Source organism: Pinus tabuliformis, chromosome 6 (assembly GCF_031772625.1).
Source record: "Pinus tabuliformis cultivar Carrire ecotype Pingquan chromosome 6, CPIR1, whole genome shotgun sequence".
Lineage (NCBI taxonomy): Eukaryota > Viridiplantae > Streptophyta > Pinopsida > Pinales > Pinaceae > Pinus > Pinus tabuliformis.
In genome coordinates this window covers 306704824-306727512 of record NC_142292.1, presented here as the reverse complement: position 1 = coordinate 306727512, position 22689 = coordinate 306704824, and the positions used below count along the sequence as shown (strand labels likewise).

General features: G+C 37.5%; 1 protein-coding gene across 1 annotated transcript; it reads left to right on the top strand.

Annotated features, from left to right (window-relative positions):
• The first annotated feature begins 1404 nt into the window (after nt 1-1404).
• LOC149258540 (RPM1 interacting protein 13-like) lies at nt 1405-16984 on the top strand. Its single transcript, XM_089371949.1, has 3 exons — nt 1405-2407; nt 16209-16295; nt 16485-16984. Exons 1-3 carry the CDS (start codon nt 2075-2077, stop codon nt 16614-16616), a joined length of 552 nt encoding a protein of 183 aa, XP_089228075.1. The 5' UTR covers nt 1405-2074; the 3' UTR covers nt 16617-16984.
• The last annotated feature ends 5705 nt before the right edge of the window (nt 16985-22689 follow it).

The following is a 22689-nucleotide window of genomic DNA, read 5'->3' as shown; positions in this document are numbered from 1 at the left end:
AGGCCAGTGAACTAGCCTATGAGGCCTCTCTTTGCAAGATTCAGAGCTGCTCTGCACGTTTCTTCTTCTGGGAATGCAACAGAGGGTATGCTATCCATTTTCTTCACGAATTTTTGTTGCATGGTAGAAAGGGTTCTCTTAATGCAAGCTGCTATCATCATTTTGAAAGCAAGAACCTCTGGGGGTGGGGGGGAGGGATGCGAACCCCCGCTGGAGTCCATTGGAGAGCCGAGGGGCTCAAGAGCTGCTATGCGCAGCAACCACAAGGGGCGCGTAGAGCATAGGCAACAGACCTAGTTTGCAGCAGAGAGGAAGCACGTGAAAAAAGACTTTGGGATCTTTGGTATCAGGGATCAAATATCTTTTCACTCTAAAAGAAGGTTTGCATTTAAGTACACTCTATCTTGAACAGTTAATCATTTCTATGTTTTCTTCTGATATTCGGATATGAGAATCCTTAATTTCTCTCCCATCCCGATTAACCTCTTTCACTTCCTTCATTATCCGGCCTAAGGAACCCTTAATTGCTTCTTGGATCCGATTGAAATCAACTTCACCATCGAGCCTTAAGATCTGAAATTACTCAACTACCTTGCCCTGTAGACACTATTTTTAGAACTTGATCCAGTCCTGTTTGCTTGACATTTGACCCTATAACTCAATGGTAAAAGACATTCCTCTATCCATCTAAGTAAGTGATCCCACCACCAAATCAAAATCAAAACCCAAGTACAATCATAACTAGCCTAAAATCAATTAACTAAACAAAGTTAAATCATAGAGAGAGAGCCCTCTCTGAGCATTAGGAAGGCTAGATCCTAATCTCCAAAGTAGATTTGTGGTTACCTTTATCATTTCTTTCTTAACAACTCTAGAGAAATTTTGGAGTGACAACAGGGTATACTCCAGGCCAATGTTTATTAGTTTTTCAATTTATACGACTACACTAATTTCTAACCAATAATTAATTTTGAAATTATAAAAAATCACTACCTATTTAAAATCAAGAATGACTACACTAATTTCTAACCAATAATTAATTTTGAAATTTTAAAAAATCACTACCGAGATTTAAAATCAAGAACACATAGTATACACACATCATAACATTTTCAAGATGAAAAACACAGAGTAATGAATGAATGAAAATTTAACATACACAGAACTAAAAATAATCTATAGAACCACTAAACTTACTTTTTGCAATTCAATTTTTTTTTCTTACTTAAATTAATAATAAGCTAACCCAAGCTTCTCACCATCCACTATAAAACACATACGCATCATTATCAAAATCCTAAATTTTCAATGCGGTATGAAAACACATACACATATCATATCAACATCATAAAATTTCAAGCAAATATAGCTGTAGATATCGCCGCCATTGTAGAGTAACTTCGTGAATTCAGACGAACCCAAAGATATTAAATTAGGATAGAATTGCCCAAATACTATGGATGGTAAGCGTCACCTTCCATCTATGGCAAACAATTGTAATGGAAAGTAATGTTGTACTTGAGAATTTAGTGAGCCAACGGTTAGAATCAATACAAACGTCCGTGGAGGTCACGTCGATCAGCTATAAATTCTGAATTCTATTGTTTGAAAACCGTGCGAGCAATTTGAATTTTATTGCTCTTTGTTGGAGGGGCGGGGATTGGAGTCGGAACCTTTTCACGCACATCCCATTCCAATCTCCTCGGTTCAGGGGCTTTCTCTTCTCTGCGGTCCAGAATTCGAATAACAGTCATCCATGAATGAAACCCCAATTGTTTGAAAGGGCCACTGGCATGCCTCATAGAGAATGCAAATTCTATAAAAGGCGAGGCTCTGTTTGTTCAAACTCTTCTCTTCAACACTGTGTTGGCAAAGGTTTAATTCGGTTTTCAGTGATGGCTTCTACAATGCAGGTCACATGGTACATACTGACTGTTTAAAATTCGATACAATGCAGGTCACATGGTACATACTGACTGTTTAAAATTCGATTCATTATCTGGGCTTTCGAATTTTTTGTTGGGGGCATCATATTGATTTTGGTATTATTGTGTGAGATTGGGGTTAAGTGAACATGAGGTCTGGGGTTGAAGTTATAGATATCAGTTCTTCATCAGATGAAGATGCCAGTCCTCCGTCTACACCTCCAAGGAAGAGGCCCTTTCATTTAATATCAACAGATGACGAGGAGACTGACTCCCTTGAAGATGATTATGATGATGAGGATAGTGACAGTGAGGTCATACAGGGGCCTCTGTGCAAGAAAAGGTTAAAGGTTGGAAAGGAAATTGAGGATTCTGATGATGATTGCATCATATTGGATTCTGACCCAGAGAAAACCGATATTATATTAAGTCCACAAATCACTGCATCACCGGAATTGGTGGTTACAGCGCAGCGCGGCCATGTATGTATGCTTGTACTCTTTCTACTAGTAGGATGGATAAGCATTATGTATGTAGTGGTAATTTTTTTTTGGTGATTGCAATTCTACTGTGAAGCAAGGTATGCTTATTGTCAGATAGACTTACGTGGTAGAGTTTCCTGAATGTGCTCTTTCGCAAGTGGATATTGAAGTGCTTTTTGGGATTGCGTGTGGGTTTGTGGATGGGTAGGTGCGGGTGTGATGAGTACTCTTTCTACTAGTAGGGTGGATAAGCATTGTGTGTGTAGCGGTCAATTTTTTTTTCATTTTTTTTGGGGCTATTGCAATTCTACTGTGTAGCAAGGATTAAAGCTTTTTGTCAGAAAGACTTATGCTGGTAGAGTTCCCTGAATGTGCTCTTTCGCATGTGGATATTGAAGTGCTTTTTGGGATTGGGTGTGGGTTTGTGGATGGGTGGGTGTGATGAGTACTTGATGTTGGTTGTGGAATCTCCATTGTACTCTCTGCCCCTCAAGGCATTATTAATCATGAGATGTCAGCTACATGAAAGAAGGTGATCTGATTAAGATTCCAAAGAAGCTGCTACAGAGCTACAATATTTCTTGAATTATTTTGGCAAAACGTGCTCTTTATATACATAGGAATTTGGAAAAAATCACCTGAAATATGAAATATGAGAGCTTCCTTTCCTGTGGGAATTGATAATAATCCCATCCCCTTTTCATCTTCTCATTATATCTAAGGTTTAGGCTTGCCTTGAAACCCTTGCATGATAAGTTTTAGAGTTTTCCAAACTATAACTTTAAGATCTGTATCTTAATTCCGTCAAAGGTAATACAGACACCTTATTAAGAATTGAAGCAGTGTAAACTGGACAGGCTAGGTTGTTCCACCACCGAGCAACATGCTTTTTTCATGACAGATATCAGGCTTCCTAGCCACTACCAATCAACCTCAGTATGCCCATTTCATGATGACTATCAGGCCTCCTAGCCACCGCTGATCAACCTCAACATCTGGCTCTGGTACCATGTTGAAATCTGGACAGGGTACGAAATGAAACCAGGGCCTGGCCCTGGCCAGTGGGCTTCTCTAGCACTGAGCCATATGACTCTTTCAAGCATCTTTACTGGTTTGACATCGAGGTGTGGATTACCATATCCAACATTTTTTCCATTTGGCAATACAGAATAATATAGGTCTCTAGAATTATTTTTAGTAAATTTTGTTGGCCATTGAAGAATCCAAATCCATTTATGCTTTGTGGCAACTCGTTTTTACCGCCATTTACTAAAAAGAAAAATGTTTTACAGCCAAGGCCTATTTCTTCTTTGATACACACGTAAATATAACACCAACTGCTTCAATACTGTGAGATTGCCTAAAAAATAGAACGGCAGGCAGAAAACCCTACAATATATAGACTTTCTTTGGCGCTCACCGGTGGGCTGCTGTACTGCTACGCCATATGACCCTTTTCATCCCAAGCATCTTTTCTGGTTTGATAACAAGGTTTGACGTCTTTACTGGTTTGATAACAAGGTTTGATTGCCATTTCCAACATTTTTCCAATTGGTAATACAGAAGAATATAGATCTCTTGAACTATTTTTAGTAAAATTTGTTGGCCATTGAAAAATTCAAATTCATTTTTGCTATGTGGCAACCTGTTTTTACCACTTAGTAAGAGGCAAAATGTTTCACAGCCAAAGCCTATTTCTGCTGTGATACACACATAAATGTAATATCAACTGCTTCAATACCGTGAGATGTTCCTAAACAAATAAAAATGGAAGGCCAAAAACCTTCTTCAATATCTAAACATTCTTTGTTTTTAAATATCTTTAATCAATTCTTTGACTTTTTAATTTAAGTTTTGGATAAATAGTGTACAGTGCATTTGCATTTTTTTGGAAATCCATTTCTCACGTTTTAGCCATAGGGTTTAAAGAACCTTAGTAGATAAAATATAGAACTTCTAAATTTCAAAATAACAAATGCATCCACATAATAATCAACATCAAGATTGTAGATAACATCCAAAGCCCATCAAATATTCAACATGCTCCATACCATGATATGTATACATTATCTCATGAGTATTTCTAGGGGCTTACGCCAACTACCCTTCATTAATACATTTATTACCTATCAACTACCTTGTGGGTCTTATTCAACGAGTATGGTCCATAGCATTAATTAATGAATTCACATCCAGAACCTAGTGGGCCTTATTTCACAAGTATGGCCACATTACGTTAATTATCCCACCAGGTATCTTTCTTAGTATCATGCTTAGTATAGTAAATATCTCCCTAGGTACATTACATCCCATTAATTAATGAATTCACATCCAGAACCTAGTGGGCCTTATTTCACAAGTATGGCCACATTATGTTAATTATCCCACCAGGTATCTTTCTTAGTATCATGCTTAGTATAGTACATATCTCCCTAGGTACATTACATCCCATCCCCCCTTACACCTTTCATCCTCGAAGCATGATTATAATCCATATAATAGGATCTTTTAAGCAATGTAGTCAATTAGTACCAAGTATGAGCATCCAGATTCCATCCTCCTAGTGATATTCAAAGTCAAACATGGTGTCCAACTTCTTCCATGCTACATCAATATCCACTATGGCTGCTCCCCTGGTTGCTATTAGTATATCCCCATCCATTGTTTGTATTCCCCCATGTCTTGCTATATTGGGTGCTTTTCTAGTTCTATGTTAATCTATAGTAGGTCTGTTGATGCTCACAACCTTGTCTTAATGAATGTTGTTTCTCTTGCTAGTGTGGATGGGCAATATGCAACGATCTTAAATATTGGTTCTTCTTTTTTGGAATCCTCAATGTGTGGTTCCCTTGAGGAATGGTTCTTCGTAGCTTTTTCACCTTGTTTATACCCTTCTTGGGGCTTTCCCTTTAGTGCTTCTATGGGCTCTTCTTATGATTTAATGTTCAATTCTTCATTTGATGTGTTTGTACGTACTACAGTGAGTTTCCCTGTAATGACCTCTTCACGTGCCATCTTGAGATTTTGTTATTTAATATGAGAAATATCTAGCAAGGTGTTTTTTTTTTTCTTGTAACAAAGCTTCATAAATTTCGTTTGTACATTAATATTAATCGTAGCTATTGAGGCTATCCAAGGATATACAAGAATAATATCCACACCATCCATATCTATAACATGAAAATCTGAATGCAAAACATTTATCAATAACAATCTTCAAATCTTTAAAAAATTGAGTACTCATACTCAACCAATCTTCTTGGGATATGCGTTTTGAGGACCTATCATCAGTTATTCAAATCAACATTGATGAAATTATGCTTGTTGCTAGGACTAGTAGAAATAATGACATTTTATTGTTGAAGGCATTCATGAAGTTTTAAAATGAAAAGAAACTCCTTAGAGTATTTATGCTTCTTCATTCCATAAGAGCAGTTGTTAGATAATACTTGTCATATTCTACATGTCCCATGATCAAGTGACTTCCACCATATATATGTGAGCATTGTCGCTTAAACTAAGGTAAAAAATGTTTTTTCATGTCAGATAATACTTGTCATATTCTACATGTACCATGATCAAGTGACTTCCACCATATGCGAGCATTGTCCCTTAAACTAAGGTATAGAATGTTTTTTCAATTCCTTGATGGAAATGACTTTGCATAATTTGTGGTCTCCAACACTAGGACTATCGAATTGTCTTGTGTACCTTGGTAAAATCTGGAAAATAGAACTATGGCTTTAAAGAAAAACTTACTTTGGATGCCATGATTTTAAAATGACCATAATTTCCTCAGTTTGTACAATATTGATTAGATTTTATTAATGCAGGTGTGTGTACTTCATCAAACTGTTACCAAAACATAAGAACAAGAACACAAGATGCTGGCTCTCTGCCAAGGCCAAAACCTCTCTTCTCTTGAGAGGAAAAACCCTTTAGTAAGTTTCTCCTATTTAAGCTTCTTATTGATCAATGCCAAACCCTAGACCCTTGACTTGAATATCCTCCAAGTACAAGTCAAGTCCTTCCGACACTTTGTTTCTTCGGCACTTCGACCTCCTTCTTTCGACACTTCGTTCTTCTCTCAATTGTTGATAGACCTTATTGGACTTGCTCTAGAAGAGATGCCTTTTGGTAAGTCCCTTTTCTTGTGATGATCCCTTTCTTCTACTTGACCAAATGAACTCTTTCTTCAAGGTGTAGGCGCAGACTTGATATGACTGTCTTGATGCCCTAGGTTTTCGCACGTGTGGTGATTTCCTTGATATGGCAAGCTCTTTTCTTCCTTTGCTTGATTGGGAGAACTTACAGGTCTAGTTTCCTAGCCCAATTAGAGAGATATGCCAACTGTGGGTTTCTGCTATTATGACCGTAGGCAACCTTCCCTGTCCTCGCATGTGTGACTGTAGATTTCCCTAGAAACAATCCCTTAAGATTCGGTGTTCTTCCTTCCTTCAATGGTGCACTAGAGGCTCCCTTTCTAGTCTCTTTTTCACCCTTTACTTGCTCATTTGCTGTGCTGATTTCAGAGGTAAGTGCATTCGCTTTGGATTGGACAACCTCTATATATAGAGGACTGTCCCTCCTTTTAGGCCAACTAGAAGGCCGACTTGAGGATAGTTTGCAGGCTGACTTCTTATGCTTAGTTCGGATGGCTTCTTTGGTTGTGTAACATGCTTGAAGGAGCTTCTTTGATTGTGCCTTTGCATGGGAAGGGACTTGACTTTGCTTGGAGGTATTCTCTTAACCCTAATACATGGTGTAACATGCCCTTAAGGCCTTCAACTTTACCTTTTGACTATTTGACTCACCTATAGCACTTAACATGTCCTAGACCTATTTCAATGAGCAAGAAACTCATTGACATATAAAAATAATATTTCTTTTCTTGAATAAGTACAAATATCAAAAGTACATTTATGAAGATTGAACCTAGTTACATTTTCTTCAACACTCCCTCTTAACAGGGAGGTATTCATACAATATTACAAGGTGTTTGGCCATTATCAATTTCTGAAGAATTCACATAAGAGAAATTGGATTTGCAATCCCTCTGTTATAGCATCATATCAATCAGCATTGTCATAGTGCAAGGCTTTGACTAACAACTCCATCTCTCATGAGCTACAATGTTGGTGAGACCAATGATTTATTGACTCCTTCATCATTGTCTCTCAAGGTACATACCCACCCGGGTGTTCTCTGAGTATGACCTTCTAGGACTATTCTTGTCTTCGAGTCCCAACCCTTAAAGAATATTGGTCCTTTTGCCTACTCTTGTCTTGAATGCCCTACACATCCCAAAGAGTATCGGATGCCAGATGATTACCCAATCCTCCCATTCTTTCTTCCCAAGTGAAGACAAGAATGTTGTGTCTATCTTGTGTCTACATTTCCATTCATGGCCTTCATCTAGACTTACGAATGTTAGTCCTAGTCTAGTGCATGACCCATGGAATGGATAAACACAATTGTCACTCCTTTGTAATTAGGGGTGATACAAAACTCCCTTTTGATCAGGGATTGTCAGAGCTCCCTCTTAACTAGGGACTCTTTCATTCATCAACAACTTCTTCTTCATGGGTCCTTCAGCTGCTTGATCTCCTTCCTTTCTTTGATGTCATGAAGTCTTTGTTCGAACTTCTTCTAGGTAGGGCACTACCTATCGATCACTTTCCTTCCTGGTTTGTCATGTCATTGCTTTCTTCATGGAAAGTGGCTTTCTTGTCACACATCAGGTTTTTTTGTCATCTGGATACTCCTTTGTCATCTGTCCATGCTTCAGAATACACTTCTCATGGATATAATGTTGTACTTGCTTGTTTACATGCTTCGACCTAGTATCCCATCATGACTTCATCCTGATATTGCTTCAACATTAAATGGTGCTTTTGCTGGATGGCTTCTTCATCATGACATTTTCGTAGGGTAGAATCAGTTATCTGCATCTTTCATATCTCCAAGGCCTTCATAGGTGTCAAGGGTCCTTCCTTCCTTTGTCAGAGTTGTCTTGCCTTCTTTAGGGAGATAGCTTCAATGGTTCTTTGTCAGATAGCGATTCTTTGTGATCATGGTGTTCTTCGCATGCTTGATCTCTTTCTTCATTTGCGTCTACTTGGATAGATTGGTCAACCACCTTATGCTCCTTGTGGGAGCACTTCTTCATTGCTTGCTTCCTGGACTAGTTAGCATTTGTTCTTGCTTCTTAGTCAACAATCTTATACACCTTATGTGAGCATATCCTTTGGTTGACCTTCATTGCATTGTAGTACATGCCTTTGAGCATGTCCTTGGTGAAAGAGATTCTTTCATACTTGATCATGTTATAGAACTATTCTCATGACTTAATAATATACATATGATAACATGACTAAACTTTGATGCATACATACCTCATCTTGATTCTCCTTTGATCATCTTAGCTTCATTTGGTTGTCCTTGGTGTGGACCTTCTTGCTTCATCTTAGCTAGCCTGCATATCATCCTTTTCGTGAATCCCACGAATGGGATTCCCAATTAGACGTCTGCTTTGGTTCATGAACCCTCTTTCGAAGATTGCATCATAGGATCTTAAAGACCCTTGCCTTGCAAATGTTTCTTTTCTTTTGATGATGGAGGTCTTCTAAGATTCTCAATCATGATCAATTTTCATCGTGGATGAGGTCCTATACTAGGTATGCTCCTTCTACATGAATATCTTGAGCTATATCTATCATGCTCCTATATTCTAGAAGATATTTCTAACCATGCATTTTGTTCTCATTATAAATGCTACTTCTTCATGAGTATCTAGAACTCTATGTACTTCATGCTTCTAGATTCTAGAAGATGTTTCTAGTCATGCAATTTAATTTTTATTCCTACATGCTCCTATCCTACTCAAAACCTTGAAAGAAGACTTGAAGTAAAGAGTTTGACTTAGTCATAGTAGAGATCCGAAGGATCTTCCTTCTTTTGCTTCTTTTCTTCTTCTTTCACCTCTTGAGTCATGTGAGCTTCTTCCCTCTTTCTTTTGTTGTTGTTGTCCTTCTTAAGCTTAGGACAATTCCTTTTGTAGTGTCCATATTCTTGACATCCATAGCATTGGATTTTGGACATGTCTTTGTTGTTTGTTCTTCGTGGACCAAATTTTCCAAATTTATCCTTTCTCTTGGCCATGGTAGCAAATGCTTGCTCCTTTGATCCCACATCTTCCTTTGCTTTAAGTCTGGTTTCCTTTGTCCTGCATAGAGACCACATTTCACTAAGTGTGGTTGCTTCTTTCTTGGCATATATGCTTGATGTGAAGTTGCCCCAATCCTCAGGTAGAGCATTGAGTACTACAGTTGTCATCTCTTTGTCAGACATGACTTCCCCAAGCTCTTGAAGTTGATCTCTCATTTCAGAGATTTTCATGAAGTAGGGAGCTATTCCTTCCTTTGTTATCTTCATCTTGTACAATTCATTCCTTAGAGATATTACTTCTCCGGTTGTGGATACTGAGAATAACTCTACTAGCTTATCATAAATTTCTTTTGATGTTTCAAATTTGGAGACATAAGGAATGAGAGAGTCTTTGATTGATTCTATTAGAATCCTTTGAGCTCTTGTCTCATCCTTATTGTACTTATCTAAGGCTTGAGTTTGTTCCTTAGCAGGGATAGTGATATTCCCTTTGACATGTTCTAGGAGTTCATTCTCCTTGAGAAGTAAATCAATCCTCTTCTTCCATGCAAGAAAGTTATTGGTACCTACCAATTTGTTGCTTTCCTTGCAAAAAGACATTGATGTATATTCAGAAGGGGACATATACTTACTTGATAGATTTTGAGATGTAATGGATTTTCTTTCTCCTTGAAGACTTGATGGCTTGCCTTCCTAGGATCTTGATGTTCTTCAAGTTGCCTTCTCCAAGTAGATTTGCTTGGTGACTTGTAGATGATGTACGTCCCTCTTTGATCTGCTCTTCTTTGTAGGTGCCTTTGTGTAAGGCTCTTCTTCTTGCTATGGTAGGCCTTCTTTTCCTTGAGTAGATTTGGTTTGATGCTTCAACCTTGTAGATGCCTTTCCTTGATGAGTGTTCTTGAGTTTCCCTTTCCTTGATGAGTGTTCTTGAGTTGCCCTTTCCTTGATGTGTAACCTTAGCTCCATACCATGTTGAAGAATCTAGGGCAATTAAGTGTAGTGTGATTCTTTGTTACTTGATAACAATTTGTGGAGTTGTTTTACTTTTTCTTGTTAGCTTAATCTTCTTCTTCTTCTTATTAATGCATGTGTGTGTACTTCATCAGACTGCTACCAAAACAGAAGAACAAGAACACAAGATGTTGACTCTCTGCCAGGGCCAAAACCTCTCTTCTCTTGAGAGGCAAAACCCTTTAGTAAGTTTCTCTTATTGAAGCTTCTTATTGATCAATGCCAAACCCTAGACCCCCCTGACTTGAATATCCTCCAAGCACAAGTCAAGTCCTTCCAACACTTTGTTTCTTCGACACTTCCTCCTTCTGGCACTTTGTCCTCCTTCTTTCGGCACTTCGTTCTTCTCTCAATTGTTGATAGATCTTGTTGCACTTGCTCTAGAAGAGACAGCTTTTGATACGTCCCTTTCCTTGTGATGATCCCTTTCTTCTACTTGACCAAATGAGCTCTTTCTTCAAGGTGTAGGCGCAAACTTGATATCATTGTCCTGCTACCCTAGATTTTCGCACGTGTGGTGATTTCCTTGATATGGCAAGCTCTTTTCTTCCTTCGCTTGATTGATAGGTCTAGTTTCCTAGCCCAATTAGAGAGATATGCCAACTGTGGGTTTCTGTTGTTATGACCACAGGAAGCCTTCCCTGTCCTCTCACGTGTGACCGCAGATTTCCCTAGAAACAATCCTTTAAGATTCAGTGTTCTTCCTTCCTTCGATGGTGCACTAGAGGCTCCCTTTCTAGTCTCTTTTTCACCCTTTACTTTCTCATTTGCTGCGTTGATTTCAGAGGTAAGTGCGTTCGTTTTGGTGGAGTGGACAACCTCTATATATAGAGGACTGTCCCTCCTTTTAGGCCGACTTGAGGACAATTTGCAAGCTGACTTGTTATGCTTGCTTCGGATGGCTTCTTTGGTGGTGTAACATGCTTGAAAGAGCTTCTTTGATGGTGCCTTTGCATAGGAGGGGACTTGATTTTGCTTGGAGGTATTCTCTTGACCCTAATACATGGTGTAACATGCCCTTAAGGCCTTCAACATTACCTTCTGACTATTTGACTCACCTATAGCACTTAACATGTGCTAGACCTATTTGAATGAGCAAGAAACTCATTGACATATAAAAATAATATTTCTTTTCTTGAATAAGTACAAATATCAAAAGTACATTTATTAAGACCGAACCTAGTTACATTTCCTTCAACATTGAGAACCCAAATTGAAATAGGTGTAACTTTTGTGATACTTCTTAGAATCACTATTATGACCCAAACGCTGAAATTTCATAACCACTGTACTTCTAATGGCATTGGTCTTGTTGCAATCTGATTAATAAACAAAGAGATGATTGTGTTGCAAGTATTTCCTATGAGGCTTTAGGGTCACAACTTAAAATAGGTGTAACTTCCCTGATACTTCTTAGGATCTCTATTATGATCCAAATTTTGAAATGCCATGACTAATTTTCTTCTGATGGCATTTGTTTGGCTGTGATTTGGTGAATAGGTTGAGACAAAGATTTGCCATGAGAAAATCTGAAAAAAAGAAAAAAAAATCTGCCCCATGGCCCAAAAAAATGGTCTAATACCACTTGTAAATAATCTTAATAAGTAAATGATAAAACCCTTAAACTTCATAATAACAAATGCATCCACACATTAATTAGTACCAAGATTTTAGAGAAACCCCTTAATGTAGAGTAACGCTATCAATTATTCCTTATGGACGCAATGACTCCTTAGTTCATGCTTGTGATAACTACAGTATCCAACATGCTCCGTCCCTTGATAAGTATGTGTATATATATCATCTAATGAGTATTCCTTGGAGCCTATGCCAACTACTCTTCATTGTTACTTATATTACTCACCAACAACCTTGTAGGCCTTATTCAATGGGCATGGCCCATTGCATTAATGATTAATTAGCTACAATTTATTACTTATCCCCTAGTTATCCCCTAGATACCTTCTTGAGTACAATACATATCCTCCCTAGTACATTATACATCCTCCCGCTTATCGTCATGTTGCATGAGAGGTAAACTAGTGATGTTAATCACACGACAATAGTGTACGTTGTTATGATGATTCTAGCCTTTTCCAAAGGTTGGAATGATTGGTGGAGCTACTTCAGTTATACATCATGCTCTAACATCATGGTGATCACCCAATCATGTTGTAGACTTTCAACCTGTGTTGCATGGGTAGTTTGTAAGTGTCCTCTAACATGGTGATGTATTTACCTAGTGTTCTCTTAATCTCATTTGTATTCCATTACATTTGCATAATTGCACCAATGTAACTTGTTCGTTGCAAGAACATCTTTACTTTTTGCTTAGGTGGAATCCACTTCATCCCTACATTTTCATCACACTGTCATTTTTCCTAGGTAGTTTGTATATCACATCACGTTTCTACCTTTTACTCGAGTAATAACATTTCACTTCATCACATCTCCTAGAAGGCACATGGTACATTTTGCCCATATTTCCCTAAGTTTTATAACATATTATCCCCTCATTTATCATATTTTCACTTTTTCAAGTGTGAACAAACCAAGTTGGTTTGAGATATATTAATTAAATCCTAAAACCTTAGGGTTGGGTGCCTAATTATTAGCCTATTAATGCTTTAATTGTCTAATTCTTCATTAAGACTATTTCCCTAATTTCTATTGCTAATTTGTCACTAGGGGATATAATTAATGTCTATGTGGTACACTTGAGACTAGGCACCTCTCCTTTGGTACACATTTTGAGGAGGTTGTTGAGCCTTAAGTTGACTAGGTGGGCTAACTATGCATGTGCCATTGGGTTTTGACCCTCCACCTTTGCCCATCCACTCCATTCACCATGAACACAAATCCCTAGGCCATTAGATGGTGCACACCACTATGAGGACCCACTTACTCTTTGTATGAGCTTGTTCACACCTTGCACATTATTTGAGGAGATAACATGGTTTAAATGTGAACCCATTTGCACGAAATTCAAATACCTAGGGTGCATGATCTATTGTGGGATCAAAGGTAATGCTCAAATTTCAAGGGCACAGTGTGTCCCTTCAAGGGTACATGCATGCATGAATGTTTTATTATGATGGTGGTTGTTATGTGGGTACGAAGCACTTCTTCCTAGGCCACACTAGGAGAAAAATTATTTTATCGTTTTAATTGAATTTAAAAGGCTTGCAAAGGACTATTTCCAAGGGTGCACTTGCTTGTTCACACTTTGCACACATTTGAAGTAACTAGTAGTTGGTTTGTTGTGGTCAAGGTGGGTTGACTTGCACATTATTAGGGAGATAATATGGTTTACATGTGGACCCATTTGCACAGATACCTAGGGTGCATGATCTATGGTGGGGTCTTCATGCTTAACTTAGTCAAAGGTGGTTGAGAATGCTCAAATATTAATTGGTGCAGTTTCTGTCTCTTCAAGGGCACATGTATGCATGAATACTTTATTATGTTGGTGGTTGTTAAGTGGACAAAAAGCACTTCTTCCTAGGGCAGATAAGCAGATAAGGGGAAATATTATTTTATTGTTTTAACCAAGTCTAAAAGGTCCACAAAGCACTCTTTCCAAGGGCACACTTGCTTAAAAGGTATTTTATGATATATTCTAGTCAAGGGGTCAAATGAACACAAATTCCAAGGGCGCACAAGCTTGAAGATGATGTTTTATGTTAAAAGGATACTAGAAGAGCTCAATAATGACGACACTTTGGCATTTGCATGCATGTCTAGAAGAATGTGATGTTTTATGTTGAAAGGATTCTAGAAGAGCTCACTAATGACATTTGGCATTTGTGTGCATGTCTAGAAGAATGCCCTTCTTATGGAGCCTTAAACTTGGCATTCATGCACCTAATTTGGAATGCGGCCTACCTCTTTGACCTAGCATTTATTTATTATTTTGGGGGTGGTTATTTCTTGAAGAGTACCCTGCACATGAGGGAGACAAATGCACTTGGATTTCACCTTCCATGAGCTTGAAGGTTGAGGAAGATGACATGTGGCATCACATTCATCTAGAATATTGTATTCAGTATTTTCTATGGGCCATTTTGTCCTAATTTGCCCACTTAGAGATCATTGTAAATATTTCTAGTATTTTCCTTGGAGAACCACATAAGGAAAATATTATTTTATTGTAGAAGAGCGTTGAGCTAAAACCTCTGTAAGGGTTTGCTTTGTCCATTTGTAATTGGGAATTTTGTTGAATGAAATAACTTCTGAGTAGAAAGGATCCAAGCTTTTGGAAAAGGGGTTTTATGGTTTGTCTAAGTTATGGTATATCGTACATACAACTTTGTATATGTGTGGCAAACATTTTTCTAGGTGCACCATTGGGAACTTTATTTGCAGGTTTATGGATGCCGGAGTCAACATAGGGCTATAGAAGAGCAATGCTGCTGCATTGGAAAGGATTAACGTTGTAGGTTTTCCCTCCATTTTCCCAATTCCTTTTGTGTTAATTTCCTTCAAGATGAAAACATTAGGGTTATGACATCACTTGATATAGTGCCTTTGTAGATAGTCTTTGATAGGGGCCACCCTAAGTTGTTCCCTTGAGTAGTGAATCTTAAGTAGACCCTCTCAACCATCAGACTTGTAAGTCTAGTAACCAAATTAGGGCTACTATAGATTGTGTCACCTTGGCTGCTTATAGCCCCTAATCCTTCTTTAGATTCTCCCTTTGACATAAAATGCATGCTCCCATAGCCCAAACATGATAAGGCACTGATCTTACCTTTCATCCACCACCTCAAAACATAGAATCCAAAAACATTTTTCCTTTTTTGTTTTTGTTTCTATGCTCTCTCTTGTTCCCACTTCATACTACAGACATTGAGCTGAGTCAACCATAGGAAAGCTCCACTAGGCTTCACCTAGTCTGAAGTGAGAAAGGCAAGGCTATTAAAGTGATAATGGGTAGCTTGCCTAAGTTGCCCTTGGGGTCTCACACTTGTGATTTGGACTTTTGCACCAAGTGAGAACTTGGGTGGTACTAGTAAATACTCCCTAGGTACTGTACCTTCTTGAGTACAATACATACCCTCCCTAGGTACATTACATAGGGAAACTTGGTATTTTGTGAAACCTGTGCCACTATGTCATCAGTTTAAAATACTTATACAAGAAATCCTAAGGCTCATATGTCTACCTATATTTTAACACTTTTTTTTGGTATTAATGGAACTTTTATATTTAAAACAAGACAAGTTGTTGCTCCACATATTAAGGCAGACTACATTGGTAAAGTTAATCCTTGCTGTTGAGTAGGTTTGAGACTAGCCCTTGCTAATTAGAATACAACTATTGTCCCCTGTTAAAGCACATTAGTGACTCTTCCATTTGACCAACATAGTCCATTAGGATCATTTTTCATCTTATCTGTTTGATCCTCTAAAGTTTTTTTACAACATGGCAAGTCTTCTTTAACTAACAGTAATCCATAACTTGATATCTGTTTTCAAAAATTAGAGTCAGTTTGGCCACCTACCATCACTACAGAGAGTGCCATATTACAATATTTAGGTAAATATTTTAGTGGAATGCATTTACAGTTGCTTTTCATAGGGTCTATGTGGTTGATTCTTACTCAATTATTTGAACTTTGCAGATTGCATGTCGAGACTATCCTCATCCAAGGCATCTCTGTGCAAAATTTTCCTTCATAAGTACACTGCCTCACAAACATTGTGAAATGGTAGGTTTCTGCAGGATCTAGTTCAAAAGTTTTGGCTTGTACTTTTACTGCATATCATGGAAAGTTAAGTCTAATTTTGGTAACCTATTTCATTTTACATGGTTTATTCCTAGCGTAGAAACTATTTTCTCTGGACCTATTTTAAAGAGCATGCAAATGTAGAATGTTTCTGACATGTCAATGATGCAGTGCCACTGTTATGTATGTGACGTGCCTGCTCCATGTTCATCTTGGAATAGTCACTGCCGTGCTTCAGACGAGGAATCCAGTTGGAGAATTTTGAGGCAATATTTTAGGAAGAAACATGTTCCTAAGATTTGACTGTCACTAAGTATGATTGGCTGCACGGTTAAGATCATCTGCAAAAATGGGTGCAGTAATTGTTGCATTTATGATGCTTAGTACAGTATAAGCCAGTTGGGATCCAATTGGATTCCAGCGCACTTCTATGCTTATTGTTCAGGAGCTTACTTATCTCCCCTTATTATCTCAGACATGCCAAGCTAAAACTGTGTTGTGCATTTTGAAGGTTTACTTAAATTCTTCTATTATACCACAATGTGCCATGCCAAAACAAATTCTGCACAGTGGAAGCGGGATAATGCTATTATCTCACATTCAATTATGTATTCGAGTATATTTAGGAAGCGCCAAATTTTTGGTTAAATACTATTCTTTTTTGTGTCCTAGACATTTTTTTTCAAGGTAATGGAATTCTCCAAGTTACCTTGCATAAAGGGTTTGATGTTAATTGTCATTTCATCTTCAATTTGTATTGGATATGCTTCATCCATCTTTGTTTGAAAACGTTAGATTTTCTGTTACAATTATGAACTTATTTTATACAGAGTTTTTTTGTGAGTTTTCATCAGTTCTGCTAATTCTTGGATGCACAAATACTGACATTGAAAATCTGTTCCTGCATTACAGTTAGTTTTAACTTTGTTGGTCGTACATGTTTATCCTAGAAAAAGTGCAACCGATATAGGTATATTTTGGTTATTTCCAGCTTCACATATTAGACCTGATCAAATGCAAATGTAATATGAAAATTTAAGTTTTTTCTAGAAATCCATATTAGCAATATTGGTTCTAGAGAGCTTTAATAATAAAGTGGTTGCTTCATCTATAGGAACTGATTATATCTATGTATAATGTGAAAGCCTCATTCTAGGGGATAGGTAAGCCATTCAGAGGCTTTTGCAGAATTGGACTTGCTATTCTGGAAGCCAACCATATATCTATGGAAAGTTTATATTCTCTCATTTACAAGTGGCATTAATTCTGAGTCTTATCAAGAGAGGTTCACAATATCAAAATCTTAGTTCGTCATTCCTGTCAAAATAACAGAAGAATTGAAGAAAGGATTCCTGTCTTGTTTCAAAGGCAGATGCAATCTAAGCATCTGACCTAGTTGAATTAGGGTTTAGGGTTCTAGAATAGAGGAAGATAGAAAGGATGGAAGACTGAAGAAACATAAAAGCAGTGAAAAAGATTGGAAATATGGAAAATGGTCCAGGTAGAAAGAAATGTTTGGTGCAAAGTAACCAGACTCATCTCTCAGAATGATTTAGGTAGGTCCAAGCATAAGAGTTGACTTGGACTTGGGAAAAACTCGAGAGATGACTTCAGAACTAAAACAATTAATGATACACTGAATTTCAGGGAAAATGATATTTTCATTAATATGAAAGATCTAAATTTGCACATAATGCAAAATTTTAATAATAACTTGTTTCAAAGTTCAAAGGTGACATTGCATACTACAAACACCACGGGCTCTGGATAGCTGACAGGTCTGTTGGTTGCCTGTTATAAACTTGGGTCAGGAAAACAAACAAACAAGTATTCCTTTTTGTTTTCTGTATCTGTTATAGAAATATGATTGACTTAGACTCATTAAGTCAATCTGACTTGTTTGATTTGGGATTTTGAATCATATTCAGGGATCAAAATCGTGAGTATAGACTTAGACGTGCTAAGGTGATTCCATTTCCTCAAAGAGAGTCAAATTGGACTCGGGAGAGTATGATAGAATTGGTTTGAGGATAATCTCATCTAAGGGGTTCATTGAAAAATTTTCAGGGTCTCAAGGGATTGAAGATATCTGAGATATATTCAAAGTCAGGAGTCAACTTGGACTTGGGAGTGTCTGACAAAACTGGTTTGGGGATAATCTCATCTAAGGTTTCTCTGAAAATTTTTCAGGGTCTGAAGGGATTGAAGATATCTGAGATATATTCTTGCCCTGGAGTTCAGCACAAAAGTGATCTGGCAGAAGAATGATTAAACTTTATCCTCTTTGTCATAAACCCTGCTAACATTGGCTAAAAGTTTAGAACCTGTTTTATACTTGCTGTGTATAGAATAAGCATGTCCTTTGTAGCTGGAATACTGTAATGGTCCAAGTTACCCAAAAAAACAAGAAAAACAGGTTCTTCAATTTCCATAATTTTAATTGAGCCAGATTTTCCTTTACCCCATCCATATGATTTTTCTCCTTTCATATGTTTTTCCTCTGCTCCTTGTTTTAGAGTTATGTTGGCTTTAAGTCTGGTGCAATAGGGTTACAGTCGTATGCACCAGTAAACAGAAATCTGGAAACTTGACTGAAACCTGTTTAGTTCAATTCAGATGGATCTTCAGAGTTGTCGTACTCCACATTTTTTTTGATGTATGGGTCAACACAAGCAAGCAGCACCTTTCCCAGTATGAGAATTTAGTACAATGAAGTGCCTATGTTTCACATGCTTAGTCAGCCATTCTCTGACAAAGGGCAGTGACTGGAGCTTATCCGTTTCTCCAAATTCACTCAGGACTTGCACCTGAGATCAACTGCAAAAAACAACCCTCAAACACAGGCACACCAACCCACGTGGGGTGAGCATGTCTCTGGGAGGATTTGAACCTTGGTGGGAGGCATTGCAATGCCCTCACTTTATCAACCACAACCCAACACAAGCAAGCAACACTTTTCCCATTATGAGAATTTAGTACAATCAAACACCAATGTCTCACATGCTTAGTCAGCTATGTTTCTCCAAAGTCACCCGGAAGTTGCACCTGAGATCAACTGCAACAAACAGCCCTCAAACACATGCACGCCAGCTCATGAGAGATGAGCATGTCTCTTGGGGGATTTGAACCGTGGTGGGAGGGATTTTAACACCCCCAATTTACCAATCAACCAAACTCACATTGACAAACTCAACACATTTTTGCAGCAACTCTGAATTGTTTTTTCGAACTGTCAATACAAACTGCAGATTATTCTGTATATATTGTCACTCTTTACAGAGCTTCAATATCCTTTTAATTACACTTCTTAAGGTGTTGTTGTTCAAAAAATTCAGTAAATTTGTCTGTTCCAACAAACTAATAGAGTTGCAAAAAAGACAATTAACAACTGTTTTTTCCATGTCCAAATTTGACATAAAAACAGATTTTTCCATGTCCAAATTTTGACATAAAAACAACAGATGGGTGAACGGTTTACCTGGAATGAGCAGAAAAACATTCTATGTGGTGTTTCCAACACAAACATTTCTAGCATATAGCTTATTTAACTGTTCAGTATAATTTGTCCACAATTTTTTTTTTCTCACACCATCTATGATGATTGGTTGCATTAAGGGTAGAAGCAAGGTACTGTCCTGTGCCTTTAGAAGTATATGACAGTGGGTTAGGAAAATGAGAATTGACAGTGATTGAGAGAAACTTGATTAGCAAGGAAATTGTGGTAAAGTTTGGTCTACTCTTCCCTCACCTGATATTGGATATTATGGTCATTTTTTTATTAGACCTTCATGAGTTGAAACAGGAGTACAATTTTATCAGTGTCATATTCATAATGGTTGATGGATCTTTTGTGATAAACTTCAGGTTGACCAATCCTATGTTAGATGTGCGACGGAAATCTTCTTTGGCTTAGAGGGTGGAAGTTGTTGACCAGGTATAAGATGGGTATCGGAAAACACCTAGTTTGTGTGCTTCAAGAATTTAGAAGCTATGTCACATGGTTAGGGTTCGACGTAAAGTTCTACAACGATAAAATTGGATTCGAGTTTGAAGGTTCATCATTGGGTTCGAATAATTAATTAATTAATTAATATATCTATATATATATATATATATATATATATATATTATTAAAATATTACTTATACATTAACTCATATAGTGTCATTAATTTTTAATATAAAAAATAATGCAAATAAGTTATATAGATAATGAGCTGATGATATATATCATCAATTTATAACTCAAACAATGCAATTTAATTTTTATTTAATTTTTAATATGATGTATAAAAGATGTAGTCTAATTTATAGTTGAAATATATTTTTTCAGGGATATCTAGCAAAACAAATTCAAGAAAGAACGTGATTTTTTGTTATTTAAAATGCACTTTTGAATACATAAATGGATTCAACACCCTGAAAAATCCCCATGGGCACTCGAATTCTAGAGATTAAACAACTTAAACTCAAGATTTTAAAAATCTCTGCCAGATTTTAGTTTGGTTAAAATTAACCAGAAAAAATGTAGTGAAAGAAACCATTTTATCTACAAGTTAGACTAAGCTATATATAAAATAATAAATACTATGAAAAAATTAATTAATATCATAGTCTCTATCAATGCAGAGAACCAATCTGGTTCATGATATGGAGAGCATGCCCCGAGGTCTACCGGACAACAACCCATTGAAGCGGGCTGGCGATATCAGACCAGAATGGACCCTAGGTCACGAATTTAAAGTTTTATTTGCAGTGCACTGAATTCAAACCACAACCAACAAGATCGGTGAACCACGTGACTTAGTTGACAAGGGATACGCCTACCTTGAGATGGCTTATCTCAATTATATTTGATCTACAGTGAAACCAACATCAATTTAGTCTGTAATATCTGGGTTTAACCTTCTTGAATATTGTAAGTATTATATTTCTGTAGTTAATGAAAAAATGACAAAGGCTGGCAGAACATGAGTGCCTAAAGGGGCTATGATAGCGCAAGAGGGATAAGTGAAAGTTGAGGGGTCTAAGGGGTTTATGCCTAAAAACCTACTCATGTTAAGGGGTGTTAAGGGGTCTAGGGGGTTTATGCCCAAAAACCTACTCATGTTAAGGGGTCTAGGGGGTTTATGCCCAAAAACCTATTCATGTTATCTAGAATATTCATTATCAAAACTTAGTTGTCAAGTTGAAAGAGGTTATGAGCGGAGGGAACAAATCCCTCAATCTAGGTCATCACTTCCTCAAAATTAGCAACTTGACTTCTCCACATTCTTGGAACAAAGAAAAAGTTTGTTGGAGTGGAGGGGGAACTCCTTGCAAGAATGCATGCATGGGAAATTTGAATGGGAAAGGAGGCTGTTGGAAAGGGAAGGAAAATAAGTTAAGAGATATAGAAAACAGAAAAGAATGGAGTTACTATACCATAGAAACGAGCCATTATACCTGGTAAAGAGCCAAGAAACTGGGGGAAATTTGCAGAAGTTTGGAGATACCAGCAAGGACCCTTTGATGCCCTCATCAAAGAGCACTCGAGGGAGGAATTTATGAGGGATTGTGTAGCAAAGAAGGAATACACCTTGTGCTGTGTATTTCTAAAAACCTATTCATATTATCTAGAATATTCATTATCAAAACTTAGTTGTCAAGTTGAAAGAGGTTATAAGCGGAGGGAACAAATCCCTCAATCTAGGTCATCACTTCCTAAAAATTAGCAACTTGACTTGTCCACATTCTTGGAACAAAGAAAAAGTTTGTTGGAGTGGAGGGGGCGAACTCCTTGCAAGCATCCATGCATTGGAAATTTGAATGGGAAAGGAGGCTGTTGGAAAGGGAAGGAAAATAAGTTAGAGATTTAGAAACAGAAAAGAATGGAGTTACTATACCATAGAAACGAGCCATTATACCTGGTAAAGAGCCAAGAAACTGGGGGAAATTTGCAGAAGTTTGGAGATACCAGCATGAACCCTTTGATGCCGTCATCAAAGAGCACTGGAGGGAGGAATTTATGAGGGATTGTGTAGCAAAGAAGGAATACACCTTGTGTTGTGTGGGGCAAGTATTGTGGGTGCCTAAGAGCTACTCTATCTTCAAGACACCTAGCAGTGAAAAGATATTGGGTTTGAACTTGTTTTAACATGAATCGAGAATCTTATTTTTTCTTATTTTTCCTAGGTGGCATTGCAGCCTGCCTAGTGGGTGGTGTCCATAGCAGATCACGTATGGTTGGGTAGAAAATCGCTTTGCCTCGGTCAGTTGGCTGATCTACATCATTCCATAGATAAGTTCATCATCTTTGTTTTGAAATTCCGAGACACAAATTCATATTTTGTTTGTAGAATTTACATGGAGGATGAGTTTTATTTATGTATTTTGGA